Source organism: Pteropus medius, unplaced genomic scaffold, assembly GCF_902729225.1.
Source record: "Pteropus medius unplaced genomic scaffold, Ma_sr-lr_union100, whole genome shotgun sequence".
NCBI lineage: Eukaryota > Metazoa > Chordata > Mammalia > Chiroptera > Pteropodidae > Pteropus > Pteropus medius.
This window is the reverse complement of record NW_024342471.1, coordinates 27,705,544-27,728,995: the sequence shown is the minus strand read 5'-3', so window position 1 is coordinate 27,728,995 and position 23,452 is coordinate 27,705,544. Positions and strand designations below refer to the sequence as shown.

The window sequence follows — 23,452 nt, the reverse complement described above, 5'->3', positions numbered from 1 at the left end:
ATCAGAGGGACGAGGTGTGGCCCAGCTCTCCCTGGGGGGCACGGGGATGCAGTGTATAGAGCCTGCGGGGCGCTACACCCCAGGTGGCTCTGGGGTCAGTGCGTGGGGGGGCATCACGTGGGGCGCTTTGCTGAGCGCCGCGGGGCGAGCTGAACCACGGGCTGCCCGTGTGCTGGACGCCGGGGATCTGGGGTGCGTAGCTTTCCCTTAACCTTCACTTCAGAAAACGACCTTTTAACCTCTTTGTTTTCGTGAGCGCTGAATTATTTAAGTTTTGTGTCGGAGCGATGGAAGTTGCTCATGGCTGACAAAGACCAAAGTTGGAAAGTAACGTTCACGTCCCCTTCGTCACCGTGTGCCGGACTAAGACCTACTGCCACTGTCTGAGGCAGGCCGGACGCTCGGCCGGTTGTGAGAACGTGGCTGTGTGGTCAGACCAAGGCTGTCGGGTGGTGCGTGTGCTTCTAGAAACAGGTTGAGGCCTCGCTTCCCGCCTCTGGAAAACGGGTCCTGTCACTTACGCAGCTGCTGTGAATTCGAAACAGTCGCATTCGTAAGACGTGGAGCGGTCGAAGTTCCCGCAGCACATGCCAGGTGCTCAAAGTGGCAGCCCCTCCCCCACTGGGCAATGGCTGCATGTGGCAGAAGTTGTCGGGTACGTGCCGATCCCCAACCCCCGGACGGCCAACGACGGTGCTTCCGGGGCGTCTGGGGTTTGCGACAGGCAAGTCCAGCAGCTGGATGTACAGCCGAGAGACTGGACAGGTTTTGTGAGGGACGAAGAAGGACCAGGATGGGTGACGCCGGGGCCTTTGGCTGTGGAGAGGATGGGGCGTCCGGCACCTTCGCCTCCGATGGCTCCCGCCGTCCCCCGTGGGCCTGGCCACTCCCCGCCGTCCCCCGTGGGCCTGGACACTTGTCCCATCTCTCTAGCTGCTCCTGACACAGACACAGCCTGTTGCAGACTTGGAGGCACCAGCTCTGTGCTGCCCCCGCGTGGCTGATCCGGATCCGTCACAAGACGTGAGAGCCAGGGAATGGCTCCCTGGTGCTTCTCTGCCGCTGGCGTCTGGCAGCGGGGGCTTGTCCGAAGGCATTTGCTGCATCTGTGCAGGAACCATGCTGGCGCCGGGGCTCAGGGCTCCGACAGCCCCTAAACGCCGATCCCACCGCCTCTGGTCAGGCAGCGCGACTTGTGTGCCGTGTGTCTGTCTCGGGGGCACTGTGAGCACGACACGGCCAAGGGCAAAATGCGCTCTGTCGGCTGGTGCCCTGGGCAGTGTCTCCCTTATGCCTCGGTCCCTCCATCCTGGCGCCCAGCAGAGGCCCAGACCCCTCCTCACAGCGGGGCTCACACCCAGTAATGCCACCAGGCAGGTGGCCACCCTGTTTCCCATCAGGTCTTCGCGTTGTCCTGCGTGGTCACGGTGCACGGTGTAGTCGGTCCCCACGCCGGGGTGGGGTCACCAGCGCCCGCTCTGCCATCACACACGTGTCCCCACGGCTTAGAGGGAGCCGAGCGCTGGGGCGGGAAGTGCTACCCCTTCTGCGTCGAGCACCGTGACTGATTGAGGGGGAGTCGGCGACTGGGTGTGGTACTTGTTGTTTGTCACATTTTAGTCTCTTTGCTTCCGTGTTCTGAGTTCACCCCTCTTCTAGTGAGAGTCTGCCCCCTGTGTCCCGTAACGGGTGAGCAGCTGGCAGAAGCCCCCGCCGGGTGGGCTGCAGGCTGACGACTGGGCTGCGGCGGACAGGACACCTGCCCAGCAGGCCGTAGGAGCTGGCGGTTATTTTAAAACATTATTTTCTGACGTTCTCAGTAAAACCTGCCTCTTTCCAGGCACATACTAAAATGAGAAATGAAAACACCCAGAAGAAAACATGATTTTTCTGGAATTCTGGGGTTCTCCCTCACCATAGCAGTGGGGTGGCCTTGGGGAAGCCAGGCGGATGCAGGCCGTGACTGTGGCTGGTACGGCACGTGCCAGCCAGCGCCGGTGCGCCTTCTTGGCGGAGGAGAGGAGGGTTGCCGAACAGTGGCATTCGACGTCCGTGCGTGTGGCATCTGGCCCCAGACATGCTGCCGCGAGCGTCGGCGCCCCGAACTCTCCCCAGCCCCCTGTCCACTGCCTCCTGTCTCTGGGCCGGCCACCACTGGTGGCATGTTTTGCGATCCGTGAAGAAGCTGTGAACACAACCCGGCCACCTGCTGGGCATGGGCTGCGCTGTGCCCTGTGCCCCTCACCCACTGCGTCCAGAAGGGACCCTCTTCCTGGGGGCTACAGATGTGCCCGAGCCCCCAGGTCCCCTGTGGCGGCTGTGGTGTCGTGTCCTCCGGACTGTCAGCCTGATGTGCACGGGGTGTGTGCACGGAAGGGACCCTGTGCATGTTTGTGAAGAGGACGGGTGGCCTCGAACCAGACCTCACCGATGGCAGAGGCACCGCCACCCCGCTGCCCACTGCAGGAGCACAGGGGGAGATGACACGTCCCCACGGGATGCGCCCCGCAGTCCCAGGCCTGTCCCTATGCGGGTCTGCTCGAGGGGACACTGGTCTGGTGAGGGCAGATTTGCAAAAGAAAGAGAAAGAGGCTGCAGATGTTTAAGAGAACCATTAAACGCGCAGGCCGTAAGTCGGAACCAACAGCCAGTGCTGAGAAGCCCTTTCTGGATGGTTCTGGAACCTTCTGGAAACAGTCTCCTCGTGTGTAGAAGTCTGAATTCACAGGTGATCTCGTGCCCGGATCCTGGCACTTCCGCTGACTCCTCCCTGAGGGGACTCTGTGTTCTCCGTTTCGATTCTGTTTGACTTAATTCTTTCTGTTCTGCCGCCTTTTCCGGTGGCAGGCGAGGGTCCGGCCTGCTCACCGCTGTTTGCCGAGTGGACGCCATGGATGCGTCGTTTGTTCACGAGGGGTCGTATCCGGGTGGGCGGTGGCGGGGTGGGACCGTGACCCGCGCGTCTGTGCCTTCTTGGGCTCTTGGAAGTGTCAAGAGGACAGGGGTCACTGCATGGTTTTTGGGGGAGCACACTGGAGAGGAACCGGCCCGCATGGGCCCCAGAGGCCGAGCGCCGTGGGGACAGCGAGGACCCCCTGCGGCGTGGACGAGCGGATGCACCGAGTTCCTGTGAGCCTGGTGCGGTGGCCTCTGGGGCGGTGGCCCCGTGTCCCAGGCATGAGCTGAGAGTGGCTGCCACTGATTTTCATTCTGGCTGAGGTGGTTAAGTAAGGAGTCAGGGACGCGAGTCCTTCTGGACTGAGGGTGGACGCTGCGGTTCCAAACACTTTCCTGTGGAAGAGAGTCTGATGAGGTGACTGCACGTTTAGACCAACGGCCAGCCTGCCGCCCCCGCCGGGCCCCTTGCTTCCCCTCGAGGCCGCGGGGCGCGTGCTCCCTGCCCTCACGGTGGTCCGGACTCTCTGGGCAGCAGCCCTCGTTGTGTCCTTGTGCCTCAGAGACCCCCAGCCCGGGCGGGTCTCGTGTGGAGACCCCGGCACCTCGTGTGGGGGTGGCAAGCTGGTGAAAGATCCCAGACGGCCAGGTCCAGCGAGACCGGGCTTTGTCAGGTGGCACTCGCCCACTGCCGGAAGGTCAAGGACGACGTTTCCAGGACGTTTCTGCTCGTTCCGTGGCTGAGACCATTTCCTGCATTCCCAGGCCTGGTAGCAGCCCAGGGCACAGGGGGAGCGTGAGGGCACAGTGGCCCTCAGCCTAGGATGCCACCCCGGTGACCAGCCAGGCCGAGGACAGCGCCAGCCCAGATGGGACGTGTGCACGGCCAGATCAGCCGTCCGGCCCAGTCCCACAAGTGCTCGGTGGGTCCGGGCGTGTGACCAGCTCTGTGAGAGCCACTGCTTCCCACGCTGCCCCCTCCCGACGCCCAGCCCAGCGGGTCGGAGGGGACCGTGGGGTTAGCCGGCTCACCTTCTGCAATGACAGCGTGCCACATGGAGTGCGATTGTTTTTCATATTTATATGGAAATGCCACTCTGAGGAATTCACCCAGGGGAAAGACGTGTGAGTCACGCAGCAGCAGGTAAAGGCACCGGTCCCCGGCCGAGTGGCAGGCGGTGCTGGGCCACATGCGTCCCCTACCCCTAACCTGTGCACCCACGACGAGCTGGTCCTGCTCCTGACCGCACAGGGGCGGTGGATGTGCACACAGGGCCGTCGGTCTCGAGGGAAGGCGGGCCTTCCCGGCGGCGAGTCCCTGCAGCTGGGTGCCCAGCGCCTTCCCCGCAGGGGGGCTTTGGTGGGAGGTGCCGCATCCTCCCCGTGTGGATTTTTCTTTTGAGCATCCATTCGTTGAGAATTAATTGTAGCCTTCCTTTCCAGACATGTGACAGGTCGTCCTTGTGGTGACTGGACAGGGACCTGGTAAGTGGTGACAAAATCTACCTGCTCTCAGTCTCCCCGAGTTAGCCACGCCCCGCGGCTTGTAACTCATCTCTCTCGTTCTAGATCGATGCCCCTCGAGACCTGGAGACCTGGGCTCGGAGCGAGGCCCCCTCTGGACGTGGCTCTAGCCAGTGCTGGGTGGGTTCCTGGGGGCCGGCGCAGGGCGCAGGGCCTCCTTCCTGCACGCTGTGCGGGTGCCCCTCCCTGGGGCCTGAGGGGCATCTGCCCGCAGTCCTTGGGCGCTGACAAGCCAGCGGAGGACCCCTGAGGAAAACACCCGTGGAAACCGATACCTCCACTGTGTTGGATGATTTGGAGGCCAGGAAACCTTGACCAGGCGCCTCGTGCTGGAGCAGATGTCCCCACGGGCCCACTGGTCAGGGCCAGATGGCCACTGGCCAGTGACAAAGCCACGTTGGGACAGGGCAGCTGCTGGGAGCGGAGACTAAGCGTCCACTTGTGCTTTTAACGCACTCATTCTTCGAACCCTCCGCCGGAGCCAGGTGAAGACCTCCCGGTGCCCACCTGGTGGGCAGGTGGGCAGGTGCGCCTGCGGCCTCCAGGCACGGGGTTTTGGGCGCTTGGGAGGACTGCCAGCTTGTGAGGCAGAACGGGAAGGCAGGGACAGGGACCCGAGCCACCACCCATGGCGAGAGGAGCCAAATAGCTCTGACCACATTACCTCCTCGAAAGTTCAGCGGAGGAAGCCTAAGCGCGCCCCACGCGCGCCCCACGCGTGCCCCAGCATCCCCCTGCCGGCGGAAGGACACACCCTCCGTGGCGAACCACCCAGACTGCTTCCCTTCGGACAGAGCGCCGTGGGTGCGCTGCTGGCCGCTCCCTTGCAGGCGCCCCCCGCGTCCGCTTGCTCGGGCACGCGGGCTGCGGCCGGGCAGAGGCTCAGCTGCGCCGCCCAGCGGGTGGGCGCGGGGAGGCGGCAGCGCCCGTGCAGGGTCCGCAGTCAGCGGAGTAGCGCCTTCCTGCGGGGCGTGCGCCGCGTCCTGGGAGGCAGGTGCGTCCACCCGTGTGACAGCTGGTCCCGCCCGCACTCCCGTCCCAGCCCTGACTAACCGGGCCCGGGCGTGGTCCAGTGCGGCCGCCGCCCCGGCCACCCTCGGATGCGCGGTGACCACAGAGAAGGGCCGCCGCTCAGGGCGCGTTGTTGCCGCGGCCACCGTCCCGGAGGTGAGGGGTGGCCGGCGGGTCAGTTGGCGTGCGTTACTTTTTCCAGAGGTCAGGTTTATGTAAGTGCCCGTCTGCACTGGAATGTCACTTCCAGAGACATCCTCCCTTTTTTCTTTGCCCTGCTGGCTCTTTGAGCCGTGAGGTCGCTGGGGCGGGAGGACCCGTGCACAGGGACACCTGGCTCTGAGCACCCGCCACTCGGCGCCGCGCTAACCTGGCACTACTCAGACCCTGCTGCGGCTCTGCGTTCATTTGCCCTCCGGGTGGCTTTTCCCCGGGGACGGGGCGTGGGCTAGGGGCCGCCGGGGACCTGCCCTGCCCTTGGCCTGACAGGAGACCTGCACTGCCTTTGGTCAAAATTTTTAAACAATTAAAAGATGTTGGACAGTACCTAAAAGGAATAAGTATTTGGTCGATGGTAAAATAATGAGGGATGTAAGAAACAGTTTTAAAACAGGAGCTAACATTTTCCTTGCGACTGTATTGCCGTCCAGCCCATGGGACTTTCACCGCGCCCTTCAGGTGTTCCTCTCTTATAGTTTGTTGACTTTCTCACTGAAACATTGTGGCTCAGGAGTTTGTTTCAAGGAGCTTTTAAAAATTGTTACTATGTAACGGTCTTTCTTGAAAGTAGAGACTTTCACTAATGAAGGGTTGCTTCTTCATTTCGGTTGGCTCGCTGCCACGAAACCTGCTCCATGCTTATATTCATTTTGGGCTTCTCAGTATTTATCATTTTTACCATATTTGGCACAAAACGTGAACGGTGGTCTCACAAACTTGGGTGTCCATCATGTGTGTGTGTGTGCGCGCGCGCGCGTGCGCATTAGACTTCAGTCCTGTGGCGAATGTTAGTTTTTGAATCAGGCTGCACTTAGCACAGAGGGTCCAGTTTTGGTCATTGTCACTTTGGTAGCTGCACATAACTCAGGTGCTCAGGAAAAGGCATTCACTTACTTTAAAGAAAACATTTTGAAGAAAACTATTGGAACCTCCCATTTCAGTCACGAGTAGCTTGTACTGGGCTTCACCCTCAGGCAGCACCCCGTCCCCCACCACACACACACCTCACATCCTGCCGAGCCACCAGGGCAGCTGCGGCCTGAGGCCGGCGTGAGAGCCAAGCTGTGTCTCTGGCGAACTTGCCAAGCGTTGGGGCAGCGACAGGCTGAGCCCCGGGGAGCGGCGTTCAGAGGCCATCAAGTGGCCACATGTGCCACGCGACAGCAGCAAAGGACGAAGTCCCGCCAGGAGAAGCAGATGGACACTGGGGCGCCCAGGGGCTCACACGTGTCCATTACCAACGCGTCCGAGGAAATGGACGACAAAACCGATGGAGAGAGAGAATTTCAAGAGAATTGGAATCTCTGAAAAAGGGTCAAGTGAACATTCTGGACCTGGAGGTGCACTATCTGAAATTAAGAATTCGCTGGATATTTCAATGGTCCGGATAGAGCGTGAGACAGGGTCACTGGACGGCGACAGAGCAGTAGGAACTATCCATGCCGAAGCGCGGAGGGAAAGAGCTTGGCAAAGAAAGCTGAGCGCTGCGTGGGACGCACAGAACACGCTCACTGTGCGGCCGGAGTCCCAGGGGGAGAGGAGAGAAAACGGGGCGGAAGCGGAGCGCGAGGAGAATTTGCCGGAACCGGGGAGAGGCACCGCCCGCGGTTTCCAGAAGCTCCATTCGTGAACCCAGAGCAGAACGGATGCCGCAGTCAAACAGTGGCAACATAAATCAATATCTCGGCGCATGACGGTCCAACTGCTGAAAACCGAAGACGAAAAAAATCTTCACCGCGGCCAGAGAAAGAGGACTTCCTGCCGAGGGTCAGCAGGGCCGGTGGCTGACTTTCCAGCGGGAACCACGGCAGCTCAGTGACGGCGGGTGACTCTGAGCGCGGCGGCTGAGAATTCTGCGTTCTTCACAGGTCGCGGCCGAGCGAGGACGTTATCGTAGGGAGTGAGAGCAGGGTGCTCACTGCCCGCCGACGGGAAGCCAAGGACGGTGCTGAGACGGGGGACGGTCCCGAGACGGGGGACGGTCCCGAGACGGGGGACGGTCCCACCGGCAGACACCGAGCCGCGGAGCGGTCCCGAGGTTCGGGGCAACGTTCGCAGTTCCTCGCGGCGGTTTCCAGAGTGACGGGAGGGGCACGGGTCTTGCATTCCCTCTGAGATGAGAAAGACACGAAGGACAGATAGGGCGCAGGTGGCGAGATGCTGCACTTCAGCCAAGTCAGCAACTCCGTCGTCGTCCATGGACTGAACACTCAATACAAGGAAGGTGACCAGCCCGCTTTTCAGAAAGTTTGCTGTTTGTAGATGACACACGTTATGGGTCAGAACACAGAAGTGTTCAAAGCAGAAGAGAAAAAGGATCAGCCAAGGAAACTCGGACCTAAGCAAAGGGAGATCGACAGCGAAGTAAACAGTAGGAAGTTATTCAAGAGGGACGTTGCATTCAGCAGGAATAGAATAACCCTAAGTGTTTGCGCTCAGTTTGAAACGCATGAACACCGACGGCAGGAGAGACGAGTCCCGGGGCAGAGCTGGGGTCTTAACACCTTTCTTCAGTAATTGATAGGAGAGCAGACAAAGGGCCAGTGAGGATGGAGAAGTGAATTGTGTTCCTGGAATGAGCCGTCCGCTTGCAAGGGCTGCGGGTTCCTCCAGGGCACAGGGGACACTTCCAGAGCGGACGAATCGGGTGGAGACACATCTCGGCAAACACCAAGGACTGAAGTCCCAGTGTGTTCCCGGACCTCTGTGAAAGGCACTGGACTGTCCCCCAGTGCGTGGCAGTCGGCAGCGTTAACCCCCGCGTCAAAGGACAAGTCGCACCGGAGAGTGTGACGCAGTTTGGGGGGTGAAAACGCACCTCGGGGCATCTCGCCGGCCACGTCCGAAGGGGGAGCTCACAGCTCTACGCCACTCGCTGCAGCGGACGGAAGGGGCTCGTGTGGAGGTCCAGGAGGGAGGAGGGATTGCGGATGAAACTCCGAAGGAGCAGGAGCGGCGAAGCGAGCAGGTGCCAGCGACGGAGAGCGGACACGGCTCAGGAGCTGGCGCGGCCACATGCGCGCATTCGGGTCGGTTTTCCAGGGAAAAAATGCGCTTCTGCTCAGAGACGCGGTCTGAGCAGTTAGAGGGGGCTAGACTGTGTGTCAGGCTTTCATCTTCATGTTGACAGAGGCAGAATAGGGACTATGAGTAAACACATTCTCCAGAGTCATTCGAAGAGAAATAACCCAAGAGCTTGCGTCGGTCCTCAGCCTCCATCGGCTCAGAGCGGGCGGCCCACTCGCTCCGTTCGGTGATAACGGGAGAACTGCCTGGCGGAGGTGGCCGGAGGACAGTCACGCTGACCCCTGGGGAGGTTGGGGCCAGGCCTGGTGGTTGGGGGCAGAGGACGGTGACGTTCGCCTCCTCAAGTGTGACGTCAAGTGTGACGGACGGTCACCCCTGCAGCTCCGCTCCAGACCTGCCAGGCTGCGTGCCCTCCTGCCTCTCCCGGACCCAGCTGTCAGGAGGTCCCTGCCCGGGGTGCTGGGCCCTCCCCACCCATGGGGGCGGCTGGCTCCTTCCGGCCAAGAAGCTGCTGGACTGTGGGGTGGGTTTGCGGAGTGTGGTGACGCGGTGGTGCCGCCGAGGGATCCTGGCACAGGCGGCAGACGGTGGGGACAGCACTTGTCAGTTTATCTCTGGAAGGTCAGATCCATGGCAGGAGCCTCTCTGCAGCTTCATTCACTGGGGTGACAGAGTGGGGACTTTTTTAACAAATTACGGAACATTCAAACATTTACACACCACACAAGTTTACCAAGGGCAGGGTGAAAGGCTGTTGCCGTGTGTCAAGTGCAGGATGTTCTATACAGCTGGGTACATCGTCATTCCAGTTTTGCAATTGAAAAAAAATTACATTTATGCATAGAAAAAAGACTCGTAAGATGTTGTTAACCGCAGCTACTTTGTGTGACAAAATACAGGTGGTTTTTCATGTATCCTGCGTGCTTTCGTGTCCCACATGCTAGACACACACGGTAAAAGCTCCTGAACGTAAGAAAATGCCTTCCTTCTCAGGACAGGACTTAGAAGCCTGGCAGAGACCTGGGGGACGCGGTTCCCAGGCTGGCGTACACTTGGAGCCCCCTTTCTGGGCACAGACACTGGCCGGCGAGCGGTGGCAGTTGTGAGCCGTGCTGCTGCTCACATGACCCGGCCTTGGAGCTGTGGTGGCCTCACATCTGGCCTGGACGTGGACACGGTGGTCCTAGGAGCTGTGTCCCTGGCATGCGCTCGCTGTGGTGTGGGTGTGGGGACGCCAGAGCAGAGAGCTCCTGGGGACGAGAGTGCTCGGGGCCCCTGGCAGGTCTTGCAGATGGTCAGACACGTGCTCTGGGAGAGGGAGTATCTGGGCTGCGTGATTATTTAGACGCCCGGTAACAGCGCCCGGCGGGAAAGACAGGGCTTGTTTACCAAGCGAAGGGGGACGTTGCGGCCGGGCTCCCGTGGTTCGGGGCCGGGCCGCGCAGTGGCCCACACACGGGGCTGTGCCCTCGCTGTCACCGCTCTGCTCCAGTTGGTGCCATCTCCACAGCAGTGTGGCCATGGCTGGGGTCCCGGCAGCAGCATGGAGTGGGGGCCGGGGGGCACGCTCCACGGAGAGGGTGGTGAGGGCTCCCCCGTCTATGGGACGTGGGTGGCCTGGGGCGGGCGTACAGACCTCAAGTAAACCCCCTGCTCACTTCCCGCGGCTGGCCCGCTGCCCCCCGGGAGCGCCCAGGGCTTTGGGTCACCTCAGCCCCCTGCCCCTCCCAGCTGTGGGCTGTGACTCTGGTGTTTGTCCTCACCCCTGCCTCCCTATCGGGACCTGCCCCTGGGCGTCCGATCGCGGCCTGAGGGCCTGGCGAGGGGCCACCCTAGCCTGACCCGCGGTCCGGCCCCCGCCGGCGTTCGCTGCAGCAGCCGCCTTGGGCCAGGTCCCGAGTGCTTGACCCGTGGTCTGTCCTCTCCATACTGGTGCCAGCCGGATGCTCTCTGTGCTGCAGCTTGGGGGAGGCGCGAGGGTCTGGGAGCCAGACCCCGGAGAGCGTGTCCACCACTGGCCCATGTACAGGCGGCATGGCAGCCGGACGCGAGCTGCTCTCCGCCGCCCGAGTGGAATCCAGGAGGCCCTGGGTCTTGGGGCGGACACCCTGCGGGCTTGAGAGGGGCAGTGCGGTGTCTGAGCTGCTGCTCAGGTGAGCTTCCCAGGCTCACTGGGGCTCACACCTGGAGCTCCTGGCCCCCCCGCTGCCACCAAGAGACCACCTGAAGTATGGAACGAGAAGCTTCTGAGGGCATGGCCACGTCCTGATGTGGAATGCAGCCCCGGCCACAAGGCTGAGCTGGCCACAGGGTGGCCCTTGGGGCTCGTGGTGTGGCTCCTTGAAAGGACAGAGGTAGAGCAGGGACGAGCCCCACAGGCAGAGGCCGCTCGGTGTTGCTGCGGCCGGGCCGTGTGCACCACACAGCAGCCCCCGCCTGCCCCGGGCGCTCACGGTGCAGCCGTGGCCTGTGGCGCTGTGGACCCGGCAGCTGGCCCCCGGCTCCTGGGAGCTGTGGGTCGTAGCCACTCTGTTGTCCCCTGTGCCGTCACCGCGTTTCTGTTACGGTTCGAGTGTAGGCATCGCTGTTTTTGACGGACATGTAAGAAAGTGGCTGTGTCTGAGAAGTGGACACGGTTGCCTCCGGCCTTCAGTCCAGGCAGCCCGCCCCTCTGACACCTCAGGGGAGAAGCCCTGTGCCCCCAGAGTGGCGCAGGGGACACTGCGGGCGGGGGTGGGGGACTGGGCTCGGACGGTTGGCCGGATACGGGGGGAGGGGCAGGCTGAGAGGCTCAGGGAGCAGGCCCGACACCACCGGACAGGGGGTGTGGGGGAGGTCTAGGCCGCGGGCCGGACACTGCGGGGGCACCCCTGGGCGGCGGGATGGACACTGCGGGGGGGGGGCAGGCGGCGGCCCAGGCGGCGGCAGACACCGCGGGCCCCGGGCGGCGGGCGCGCTGACCCCTGGCCCTGTCTTGCAGTGAACGAGTTCACCGTGATCAGGAAGAAGTTTCGCTGCCCATACTGCAGCTTCTCGGCCATGCACCAGTGCATCCTCAAGCGGCACATGCGCTCGCACACGGGCGAGCGGCCCTACCCCTGCGAGATCTGCGGAAAGAAGTTCACGCGGCGCGAGCACATGAAGCGGCACACGCTGGTGAGCGCGGCGCGGCCCGGGGTGCGGCTGCGTGGGCTGGGGCGCCACAGGAAGCTTCGCGTGGGCGCCCTGTGCGGGAAGGACGACAGAGTGGGGTCCACGCCCGCTTGACCCCCAGCTGGTTTTGCCCCTTGGCCTGGGTGCAGAGGGCGGGGTCACACCACACCCTCGTTTTGGGGCCCCTCGGTGCCAGCCCGACCTCTGTCCACTGCCCTCGGCCCCTGCCCCCCACGCCTGTGTGTCTCAGGGGTCCCCGGCTCAGAGCTGTCAGGTAGCAGGTGCTGAAAGGCGGGTCTGCCTGCCCAGGAAATACTGGGGTCATCCTTGAGATGGAGGCAGACTCCCCAAAACAGCGAGGGACCCTGTGCGAGCGAGATAAACCAGGCGGGCCGGGTGGTTTGGGGCTGTGTGTGGTGACCGAGCCTCCCTTGGACTCGCACTGGGGGGCAGGGCTGCGGGGGGGTGGCGCTGATGTGAGTGTGGGTTCTCAGGGCATCCAGGGTCACCTTGGGGTGCACAGGCCTGGCTGGATTCCTGTAGCACGCCGACCTGCTGACCGCCAGCAGCAGACCCGCCGGCCGGGCCAGACTGGAGGGCCCAGGTCGCACTGGTGGGGGTGGCCAGGCTTGGCCGTCTCGGGCAGGGGGCCAAGCGAGGCCCTCGGACCTGGCCCAGCAGGGCAACCCTTGAGTGAACGGGGTACCTGCTGCGTGTGTCCGTCGCTGTGGTGAGCAGAGCCCACCGTCTGGGCCGCCACCCGCACTGGCTGCCCCCAAGTCCGGTCCAGACGGCTCCTGTTAGCCCCTCACACCGGTGGCCATAGCAGGCCGTTTGCTTTCCTAGGCTGTTCGAGGCTCCGTTTCTAGCACCAGCTCGGGGGCCTGTGCAGCTTTCCCCACAGACGCCCTGCCCCAGGCCGCGCCCCCGACCGCATGCCCGCTGAAGGCGGTGGGCCGCACACCGGGCGTGGTGTGTCTCCCTGGGGTGTCGGGGAGGGGATCAAGGCGTGCCAGGGACGGTGACCTGTCAGCCCAGCAGTATCCGCGAACAGAGAGGCGTAGCTCAGGAACCCTCGTTCCCGCGACACTGCTGGTGACCGCCCTGTCCCCCGCAGGTGCACAGCAAGGACAAGAAGTACGTGTGCAAGCTGTGCAGCCGCGTCTTCATGTCGGCCGCCAGCGTGGGCATCAAGCACGGCTCTCGGCGGCATGGCGTGTGTGCCGACTGCGCGGGCCACGGGGTGGCCGGGCCGCTGGACGGCGGGGGCGCCGAGGGCTCCCCCGAGCTCTTCTCTGGTGACGGGCCCTACCTGGAGGACCCCGAGGACCCGCGAGGGGAGGGCGAGGAGGAGCTGGGTGAGGATGAGGATGACGTGGGCCTGGCCCACGAGGACACGCTGCTGGGGGCTGACAGAGACGACGAGGACTCACCACGGGCGCCCCGCAGCCCCTCAGGGGGGCCCGACAAGGACTTCTCCTGGATCCCCTAGGCCCCCCCGCTCTGTGTGTGTGCTTAGGGGCCTTCGCCGAGCGGGGCTGTGCCGACCCCTCGCGGCCCCTCCTCCGGTCCCCCCTTCGTCCTGCTCCCGCCCCTGGACACACGGAGAAGCTGGCCCTGCAGTCTCAGAAGCAGAGCCCCCCCCACTCCACAGCGGGGGCTCTGACATAGCACAGAGTTGGGAGGTGCGGGGCGGGTGGAGTGGAGAGAGAGCGTGTTCCTACCCGTCTGAGGGCCAGAGAAGGGTCTCTGGCCAGTGTGTGTGGGAAGAGTGTCAGGGGCCACGTGGCCAGGCCAGGCCCAGTGCTGCTTGGGTCACACGTGTGGCCCTCGGGCACAGGTCCCGGAGATGCTGAGGGTCCTGCATACACCCACCCCGTCCCATGCCCCAGCCTGTGCTGGGTGCCCCTGCAGCAGCCACTGTCCCACAGTCTTCGTGGCCCTGTCCCCGCCACCTGTGGGGCCGTCTTCAGGACCACCCAGGGTCCAGAGGCCCCGCGACCCCGCCGGTCGGCTCCGGTGCTCAGCAAACAGCCACAGAAGCCCCGTGGGGCCAGCGCCCAGGTGCTACCGTCCATGCGGGCGGTGGGCGGGCCCGGGGTCCGTGCCGCTCCCGCGCGGGCTCCCCTTGGGGCTCCCCTTTTACGTCTGTGTGCACTTCCTTGGAGAGCCTGGGGCGGCCCGGTCCCCTCGGCGCTGCCCACCCCGTTGCACCCAGGCCACCCCTGCTGCTAACACCGGCGTCCCTGACTGCCGCGTGCCGCTCACGCCCCCCGGTGTGGGTAACCCAGCTTCCCACGTCGTCAGACACACACGAGGTCACACGAGAGCGTCGTGCTGGCTGTCACTGTCCTCACGTGGCCGACACAGCTGTCCTTCCCCCGCTTGGGGTCACGTCCTCTTGCTCAGGGCCTGCCCTCCCTCTCCTTGGCGTGGGAAGCAGAGGTTCCGTTCTGTCCACGGCCCCCAGCGGCGGGCCCCCGTCTGTCTCCTTGCTGAGGCTGTGTCCGATGCCACTTCGTGACTGAGACGTTCCGCCCTGTCCGCCACCTCGCCCCACACGCCCGCCGTCCCCGTCACACGCCCGGGCAGTGGCTCTGTCCTTTTCCCGAACCCTCAGCCAAGTGCTTTTCCCCCCGTGTGCACTGCCGCACCCCTTCCTTCTGGGCGGGAAGCCCCGGAGAACCCTGGGGTGGGCTCCAGCGGTGACCTGCTGGTGCTGGGGGCGGCGGGGGCCTGGCCTCGGTGCCGTCCCCGCAGCCCTGCCCCCCGGGGGCGTCACAGCTTCTGTTCGTGTTCTGTGTTTTCAGCCCCCGTTCCTTTTCTGTGAGTTAGAAGAGGGTGCTCTCGAGGCACTGTCACCTGGCTTGCCTGCACCCACCTCCCTCTGCAGGGGTGGGGGGACGCTGTGACTTCCTCCACACCACCGTGCCCCTAGAGGAAGGGCCGCGGTTCCCCCGAAGGCCGGGGACAGGAGCCGAGCCAGCGCGGGGCCCTCCGGGCTGTCCATGCGCGGCCATGCCAGGCCCGCGCACGGGTTCCACACCCGCGTCCTCTACCGCCTTCACCCGGAGGCCCGGCTGGGGCCTGGCTGGGTCCCGCCCGGGCCCTCAGAGCTCTGTGCCTCCCCCAACCCCTCACCCCTTTTCTAAACACACCCACTTTCTTACGAAATGGAAAGCAGACCTTTGCCGCCAGCGAGTGTCCCAGGGTTGCGCACTGGCCCCCACCTCCCAGGCCAGGCTGCCCACGCCCCGGCGCCTCCGCCCCGCACTCAGGACACCCCGCGCCCCGCTCCGGACCACCCTAGCTCACCTTTCGGGGGTTCACTGTCAGTGCCACAAGGGCGTTTTCTTCCCTAAAGTCGATACTGCACTGGAAACCCGAGGCCCTTGCAGTTCCGCGAGCATCTGCCGCGAGGCATCGCCCTTGCGTGCTGCGGGGTCCCGGGACGGACGTCACCTCTCAGGTGGCGTGGAGGGGACGTGTGTGTCGCGGAGGGTTTTTTTATGTGACCGATCTCTTTTTTTTTCCAAATCAATGTTTAAACTAATAAATATTTTTTTACGAAGAGGAAAAAGATGTGTAGATTACATTTCACAGTTTGTACTTTTTCATTTGTGTATTTTGGTGTTTGCAGCACCGAAGTGGAAACGCGGCCCGTTGCGGGGGTGGGGTGGGGTGGGGCGGAGTCCTTTGGGGCCGGGCGGGGCCGGGCACTGCCGCCCTTGCTGTCAGGCACCGAGCGCAGGACACCGACCAGGTGTGTATTTGGGCTCCAGGTTTTGGGGGAGTCACAACACTGCTAGGACTCAATAGGGACCTTGACGCAAGAGGCACAGCTACTGCTTCCAACTTTGCACTTCTTTATATAAAACTGAGAAAATGCAAAAACTGGAACATTTTGCAATATGACTTATTTTCGCTCATTATGTGACATGTGCAACTCTTTTAAAAAGCCATACTTAATGGTTTTTATTTTTTAGATCCTATGTTGTGTTTTGTATGCAGCCCTTGAGAACTACTTATAGTGAGGGTGCTGTGTGTGCTTTACTTAAATATTTATTTTTTCAACATGTTTTCAACCTGTCAAAACAGACGAAAAGTCCGTGCTTGGAGATGGTTGGTTTTTTCCTGGGGATGATCGATATTATATTGACTCTATATGAATTACCGTAAACCTGTGTTTGTACTGGAGATGTGTTTACTCTCTGGAGGAGGACGTTTCGTGCTTGGTCAGTGAGAAGTCAGCTCTGTTGTCCCTTCTCTGTAGCCACAGGACAGGTAAACAGCCCCTTCTCTGTGGTCGTGCGAATTCTTGTCTGCCTGGGCTCCGGGCCTGCCTGCGGGCTTCCTCTGTGACGGAGTAGCTTAGACGTTCTTGCAAAGCGATCACTTTCAATAAATCGGGAAACTGCTGCTCACGCAGACGCCTCGTGTGTGTTTCAATCAGTGTGCCCTCGTCTAGCCTCACGCCAGGTGGACATGGCCTGAGAGGGGACCCCCCGTCCTCCGCGCCTGCTGCTGGCCTCCCTGGCCCGCCCACCACTCCTGCCTGTGGCAGGGTCCCAGTGCCACATCCGGAATTCCCCCTCAGGAGCAGACACAGCTTCTGGAAAAAACCCAAATCTTTAATTTTTTTCCTCGCCTGGCGCAGCCCGGACTGAGACACCTGAGCTTCGCGAACACAGTACAAACGTCGGCACTGGGCCCTTGAACCGTCAGGCTAAGTGCGGGCAGGGGAGGCCCCTCCCCGACACCCCTCAAAGTGCATCTGGGGCTGGCTCCCAAGGGGCCTCGAACCTGGCCCATCAGCACCCCTGAACCCTGGCGTGGCTTTAGTGCAAAAGGCTGGTTTCTTCAGAGGCACTTTGGCGGGGCTCGGGGACGCGGCGCCCCTCGGCGTCAGAGGCGGGCGGCGGGCGGCTCAGTCCAGGAAGCGCCGGCACGCCTTCTTCCAGCGGCAGGCCGTGCACCACAGGGCCCGGCGCTCCACGCCGTACACTTTCCGGCACTTCTTGGCGTCACCGCGGGGCTTCCTGGGGGAGCGCATGGAGCATGGGGTGCTGTTCGGCCGGCGCCTGCCCCGCCTGGCACCTCCCGGCTCCTCAGGACACGCACCTTAGGTTGGCACCGAGCTTGGAGGGCAGTGCTGGCACGCAGGCCCTGCCTGTGCCGGGCTGTGGCTCCAGCCGGGGGGGCGCCAGGCAGCCCTGAGAGGGGACACAGCAGGGGTCTTGCTCCCCTCCAGTGTGCCCCGAGACCCGGCCCCCGCTGCGGCCTGCGACCTCACCCACCTGGTAGGAGTGGTCACTGTGGCATGCCTGGGGGGGTCGCGCAGAGCTCAGCACTGGGGGCGGGGGCGAGGCCAGTGGGCGCAGCAGGCCGGGCAGCTCCAGGTGGGGGAAGGCGGGTGGTGTGGAGGCCACGGGGGACACTGGGGTCAGGCTGGACAGCCCGTCTGTCAGCGTGTCCAGACCAATGTCCAGCTCCGTGTAGTAGAAGTCCTCCTCTCCGTCACTCTGCTCTGGCTCTGCCTGCCGCCTGCTAGGGACACAGCAGGTGGGAGCTGACGTGCTGGCCCCCCCGCCGGCCCCCCGCCCCCGCCCGGCAAGCCCGCCGCACCCCAGGTGCACCAGGCGGATGTGTCTCTGCATCCCGGAGGCCGTGCTCAGCACCTTCCCGCAGCGCTTCCACAGACACTGGAACAGGACCTGCACCGAGCTCTGCGCAACGAGGGCCGGTGGTCAGGCTCGGCCGCCTGTGTCCGCCCCGCCCTGCGTGCTGCTCCCGGGCTCACCTTCCTCTTCCTAGGGGCAGGCTCCCCGAACAGGAAGTGGGCTGCCTCGGGGGGCAGTGGTGGCGACGGGGTACATGGGGAGGACTGTTCACTGGCCGGGTCCCAGCCCCAGTCCCCACTGCTGCCGCTGCTGTAACTGCCTGGCGGCTGCACCAAGGGCTCCTGCCAGGACGCCAAGCCAGGCTCTGCGGGGACATGCCAGGCCAGTGTCAGGACTTCAGCAGGCTCAGGCTGCAGCAGCAAGTCCCTTAGCTCTGAGCGTCCACCTGTTCACTTGTTCACAGGTGAGTTTGGTGGGCCATAGCCACTCAGATGAGGCGGTGGCCGGGGGAGCTAGCCATGGCAGCTTGGGGACCAACCTCGCTGGCACAGGGAAGGACGAATGGGAAAGTCCTGTGTGGGGAGATGCCTGGCCATCCAGGCAAAGGAGGACACTGAGGCTTCTGGCCTCGATGAGGGCTGTGGGTGCCCTGACATCCATGTGTTTAGATGGTGTCTGGGCGGGGGGGCTCTGCTTGCCCCGCCCCTTCCACAGGATCTTGTGGGAAGTGGCCCTGGGCTCTGCCCCAGCCCTACCCCGTGCCCGGCCTATGAGTCTCACCTGGGCTGAAGGCTGCCGCTGGGGCCCCCAGCAGGAGAGGGCTGGTGGACAGGCTTGTGAGGGCTGCAGCAGCCATAACCTCATCCGGCCGGGCTTTTCCTTGGGGGGCTCTGGAGGAGACGGGGGCGGGTGGGGCCCAGCAAGGACTCCAAATCCCTCCCCGGGCCAGGCACACACGTGCAGGCCTGGGCACGTGTCCGCACACCAGGCTCCCCAAGCTCCCGCACTCCAGGCGCTGGGCAGGAGGCCCAGCTCCACCCCCGGCTCGGGTTGCAGAGCCCTGGGTCTCAGGACCCTCCAGGACAGGGCCTGGGCTGGGGTCTCCAGGAAGCCTGAGTTAGCTGCCGCCTCGGCTTCCTTCCAGGTGTCCCTTTCAGACCCTGATGCTGGACAGGGCTTGGAGGCCCTACCGCTGGGGCCAGGGCCGGCGAAGGCCCAACCCTCCCCCAATCGCCCATGAGCCAGGGCTGTGCGAGAGCAGCTGTGGGCCTAGGGCCAGGCCTTGGGGGCGGGGCAGCTAGCAGCCTGCAGCAGCCAGGGGAGACTGCTCCAATCACGAGCGGGTCCCCAGGCCCCAGCGGGGACCGCGCTGCCAGCCCAGGGTGCCCAGCACCCGAGAGGGTTTTGTGGCCCGGCTGGGGAGGCAGCGGCCAGAAGCCTTGGGACGACCAGGTGGCAGACCCCAGGCCTGCGCGCGGCCTCACGACGCAGAGGGTGACAGCGGCCCCTCCCAGCACTGAGCTCGGGCCACCAGGGTTTGAGGGGAACAAGACACACGAACACACTACCACTTCTGGTCAACTCTTCCAAAGCTGGAGAGCTGGGGGGATGGCCAGAAACCCGGTTCGCGACCCTGACCTGCACCTCGTCGAGGACCCCCTCGGGGGTGTCGAGAAGGCACACGTGCAAGCGTCCCACCCACCACCCTTGCACACGGGGTGCACGTGTGCGCACGCCCACCTCGGCCTGGCGTGCCGGCTCACCTGTGCGCAGGCACCGGGATGTGGGCCGATGGCGCCCGCGGCTCGGGCTTCTGCGGGGGCGCGAAGTCCAAGCCCGCAAAGCCGCCGCCCACGGCAGGGCCCTGCAGACGGAGTGTGCTCAGCGGCGGCAGCCGCTCGGGGCCTCCAGCCCCCACCCCGGGTCCGCTCGGCAACCCCCAAACCGGTTGCGGCCGGCGCTCCCCGCCCCGGCCCCGCCCCCGGCCCGGCGCGGCGGGAAGCGCCCCCGGCGGCCCGGCCCAGTCCCGCAAACCCACGGACACGCACGGGCCGCCGCCCCGCCCCCGGGGGCCCAAAGTTTGTGCAGCCCCGACGCCATCTTTGCAGCGAGCGCACTCCGGCGCCCCCACCCCCCGCGTCCGGTACCTGCGGCGGCGCGGGCACCGACACGGGCGCGGCCGCGGGGTCCCGGCCGGCGGCGCGGGGCGGGGGGCGCCCGCAGCCCGGGCCGGGCGCCGGGGGGCGCTCGGCCTCCATGGCCCGCCGGCCGGGCGCCGAGGCTGCAGCGCTGAGGGCGGACGCTCGGGACGCGGCCCCGGGCCGGGCCGGGTTGGCCGGGCCGCCGACCCCCGCCCTGGATCCGGAGCCGCCCGCGCCGCGCTGCCCCGAACCTGAGAGCGCCCCGCCCCCTTCGCGCGGCCCCGCCCCCGGCGCGCAGCCATTGGCCCGTGCGCTGTGTCAACATTCCGAGGGGCGCTGTGGCCGCGCCGGCCCCGCTCCCATTGGCCGGCGCTCCGAGGCCCCGTCCCGCCCGAGGCCCCGCCCGGGGCCCGCTGCTCCCGCGCTGGCCCGGGGAAGGGGGGCGGCTGGCGGCCCCCGCCCGCCCGTCAGCCCCTGGCCTTCGCGGGGGAGGGCTGGCTTCCTCGCCAGGGTGCCCGCGCAGAGCTGCCGGATCCGGGGCGGGGCCGCGAGCCCTGGGCGGGCTTCCCGGGAGCAGGTAATTCTTCGACGCGCGACTGCCCACCTCCTCCAACCCTTACGTAACCCCAGGGGCTGTGCGGCAGAGCCCGCCCTTGGCGTTTAGGGTCCAAGTCCCACCCTGGGGCGGCCACCCTACCGGGCGGCTGCATTCCTCCCCAGGACCGACCCGGCTTGGGAACCACCACCCCGAGGCTCGCTTGGCTCTCCACAGTTTTGAGCTTAGGTGACATGGCCCAGGCACCCCGGGAGGGAGGGAATCTGTCCCCGAGGTCAGGGGCAGGTCTTTACTCCTTCCAGATCGCCTCACACACACTCACGCCCGCAGGCTCTCAAGAAGGGAAGGCCGCGAGGCACTTGGTGTTCATCCTCCCTGTGCTGGGATTTATTAGGACGCTGGCCCGGACAGGCCTGGCAGCCCAGACCCCAGGGACCTGGAATTTGTGCTGCCAGCTGTGTGTGTGTGTGGGAGGGGAGGCTGTGAGGGAAGAGGGGATTCAGGCTTCACACTGGAGGAAGGAACGTCTGTACTTGGGTGTTCAGGCAGGAAGGAGATGGAGACCCCTCCCCAGGCTGAGGCAGGGGGGGAGGCAGGAGGCCTTCCTGTCCACTCATGCTAACAACCCGGTCTGGGGGGCTCTTGGCGCTCAGGGATCCCCATCTCCTGGATGCTCTCATACACGTTTTCCAGGAGGCCCTTGTCCCCGCTCACGCCCCTGAGTGGGAGACTGTCATAGGCCACGTTACTCCCCAGAGTCGGAATCGCTCCCTGACTCTTGGGGTCCAGCTGGTCTACGACAGGTTCTGGGTCCCTCCTTCTGGGCTTGTTGACCTTGGAGTATAGAATGTCCACCTGGAGAGAGAAAGCCAGCCCAGAGAGGGGTCAGCACCGTCCACGCCACTAAGGATCTGCCCAGCCCCACCCATCCACACCACACCCTCTTTACCTGAGTGGCTGGGGTCCCCTCAGCCTGCTCCACGCCCTGGGGCCCCTGGCCTGTTCCCTTGAGCTTCTGGATGCGAGCATACTCCGGCACTAGGGGCCTGGCCTCAGGCCCAGGTCTGGCACAGCTGCTGGTTAGCCGTGCCCCTGCCCACACCACAGGGCTGGCTGCCAGGCTGGCCCTGGGGATTGCAGCCAGCCCCACGTTGGAATAGGTGGCCTCAGGGCTGATGGAGGGCTGGGGCAGTTCCCGGTGCGAGAAGGCTGCCAGGGGCCTGGTGGTGCCTCTGGACATCTCAAGATACTGCAGGCACAGGAGATCCATGCTGGCAGGCCGTGGGGCTGGGGGTGGTGGGGTCAGGGCAGAGGTCACTTGGGTTGGGGGGATGCAGTGCAGCAAACCCGCCCACAGCCCGGGCCTCCTGGCTGGGCTCACCTGTGCAGCCTGCCCGGCCCTGGTGCAGCTCATGCAGCCTGGTATCTGACTTGCTGAGGGAGCAGAGGTGGGGTCGTCTCAGCAGTGACTGGGGGCAAGGAAGGCTAGTCGGTCCCCTGTAGGCCCCACCCTGGCCCCGGGACAGCCTGGCACTCACCGCCTCTGCCGGCATCCCCCAGCCCTGAAGCCTGGCCTGCTGCCTCCGCGCCGCCTTCCTGCGGGCAAGAGGGTCATCAGGCCCGTGAAGCAGAAGTGGGGGCGGGGCGCCAGCCTCTGGTCCAAGGAGGGCCTGCCCGAGCCCCGCCCCCTCTGGCCGCAAAACTGAGCCAGGATTCACATGGCACCTGGGCAAGGGATGAACGTACCTGTGGCAGGCTGTGCACAGCACCCACAGCCAGAGGAGCAGGGCGAGGCACCCTAGAGCCCAGAGGGCAGAAGGGGCCGAGGGCACCTGTGGCCCCATGCTGCGAAGCCCCGGACCAGCCTGGGGGCAGAAGATCGGAGCTGGGGCTGACCGAGGGACGGGGCGCCCACCTGGCAGCCCCACTTGAGTACCTCACACTGCCGGGCCGCCTCCTCCCCTGGGCCTTCTGACTCAGCACACAGGAAACCCCAAGGCTCCACAGCCCCTCCCTCCTACAGGGGCCGAGAGGGCACAGCTTCGGGGCCCCCCTTCCTGCCTCTGCTGGGGGCTCCTGCAGAGGTGTGCTCTGCCCGCCCATGAGTACCTGAGTCGTCAGGATGACCCAAATGGCCGCAGAGTGTGGCCAGTGATGGGGACCGGGGTGGGGCAGCTGTGATCTGGCCAACGCCTGGCTGAGACCACTGCAGCCCAAACCTGAGATCTGGGGAGGCCTCTGAGGTCACATCTCTGAGCTTGTGAGCCACACAAGCCAAAGACTCATCTGCAGCCACACCTTGGCCAGGCCTGTCTTGGGCAATGCCCCCTGGCCATTCACCGCAGAGCCTAGAATCCCAAGGGCCTGGGAAGTCAGGACAGCAGGGGCACTGGGCACTGGCCACCCCACTGCCAGCCGGCCCTCCTCCCCTCCCCCCATCCCTGCCATGGATCGTCTCCCTTCCGAGGTCTTAGCAAGGCCCCAGGGGACGGGGGTCCACCCCACTATCTGTTGGCAGTCTGTAACCCAGTCTACCCAGATCCAGGGGTGGGCTTCCCGTGCATGCAGTCCCAGGTCGGCTCACCTGGTCACAGCCTAGGTCCCAGCACCATGATGTGGCAGGGCCTAATCCTCCCAGAACCCAGCCCTCACCTGCCCCCAGGAGGGCACCAAGGGGCCTGAAGACCTGGCCAGGCTGGAGGCCAGAGACGGCGCTTATCACGGCCACGGGTGCAGCGCACCGCCCGAGGCCCGCTGGGCAGGCAGGGCAGCCTGGTGCCCTGAAGAGCGGCCCAGGAGCAGCCCCTGGCGGAGCTCCCCAGCTCACTTCCTGCCTGTGGGTCTGGCTGCATCTCAACCTCGCTACAGCTGCTCCCGCTGCAGCCACCACAGCAGCCTCACCCACCTGCTGCGGCCCCCACCCGGGATCTAGACGTCACTCAGTGGTGTGTGCTTCAAGCCAGCACTGTTCCGAGAGCCTGACTTGTCACCTCCACCCGGGATGAGATGGCCATGCACTGGAGAGGAGACAGTCTCATAGCTGCCAGGGGCTGGGGCTGAATCCAGGCTCTCGGGGTCCCAGCATCCCTAGGTCCTGCCCGGATGGGCCAGTCTCCTCCCACCATGTTCCACCTATTTGTGGGTATCAGGTGGCAACCCACCTCAGAGTCCCATCTGGGAAGAGTAGGAAAAACAACAGCGCCCCTGGGCCTCTGCCTCTGGACAGGGCAGTGGCCTGACTCGGGACCCCTCCAGCCCAGCCCTCAACTCCACACAGAGACCCCCTTCTCCAGAGAGACCCCACA

General features: G+C 64.6%; 3 protein-coding genes across 12 annotated transcripts in view; 1 reads left to right on the top strand and 2 right to left on the bottom strand.

Annotated features, from left to right (window-relative positions):
* ZBTB46 (zinc finger and BTB domain containing 46) overlaps positions 1–15,491 on the top strand; it is a 38,365-nt gene extending 22,874 nt beyond the window's left edge. For all 6 annotated transcript variants that reach the window (XM_039864849.1, XM_039864852.1, XM_039864850.1 and 3 more), the window contains 2 exons: positions 11,657–11,832; positions 12,947–15,491. In XM_039864849.1, coding sequence (XP_039720783.1) covers positions 11,657–11,832; positions 12,947–13,321 — 551 coding nt within the window. In that variant the 3' untranslated portion in view covers positions 13,322–15,491. The remainder of the gene's footprint in view (positions 1–11,656; positions 11,833–12,946) is intronic.
* Positions 15,492–15,681: 190 nt separating this feature from the next.
* On the bottom strand, positions 15,682–19,800 carry SLC2A4RG (SLC2A4 regulator). 2 transcript variants are annotated; one of them, XM_039864835.1, is made up of 8 exons: positions 19,598–19,800; positions 19,214–19,314; positions 18,231–18,340; positions 17,630–17,814; positions 17,455–17,555; positions 17,127–17,376; positions 16,951–17,042; positions 15,682–16,868 (listed from the first exon to the last, which is right to left on the bottom strand). In XM_039864835.1, exons 1-8 carry the CDS (start codon positions 19,706–19,708, stop codon positions 16,757–16,759), a joined length of 1,062 nt encoding a protein of 353 aa, XP_039720769.1. In that variant the 5' UTR covers positions 19,709–19,800; the 3' UTR covers positions 15,682–16,756. The 2 variants fall into 2 exon arrangements, with proteins under 2 accessions (XP_039720769.1, XP_039720770.1); XM_039864836.1 differs by having other exon boundaries at positions 17,127–17,373; positions 19,598–19,796.
* A 706-nt stretch (positions 19,801–20,506) lies between these two features.
* LIME1 (Lck interacting transmembrane adaptor 1) lies at positions 20,507–23,330 on the bottom strand. 4 transcript variants are annotated; one of them, XM_039864837.1, is made up of 5 exons: positions 21,894–23,330; positions 21,686–21,743; positions 21,529–21,581; positions 21,097–21,396; positions 20,507–21,002 (listed from the first exon to the last, which is right to left on the bottom strand). In XM_039864837.1, the coding sequence occupies exons 1-5, from the start codon at positions 22,248–22,250 to the stop codon at positions 20,766–20,768; spliced, it is 1,005 nt and encodes a 334-aa protein (XP_039720771.1). In that variant the 5' UTR covers positions 22,251–23,330; the 3' UTR covers positions 20,507–20,765. The 4 variants fall into 4 exon arrangements, with proteins under 4 accessions (XP_039720771.1, XP_039720773.1, XP_039720774.1 ...); XM_039864839.1 differs by having other exon boundaries at positions 21,097–21,434; positions 21,529–21,743; positions 21,894–22,012; positions 23,053–23,330; XM_039864840.1 differs by having other exon boundaries at positions 21,097–21,434; positions 21,529–21,616; positions 21,894–22,129.
* Positions 23,331–23,452: the final 122 nt, after the last annotated feature.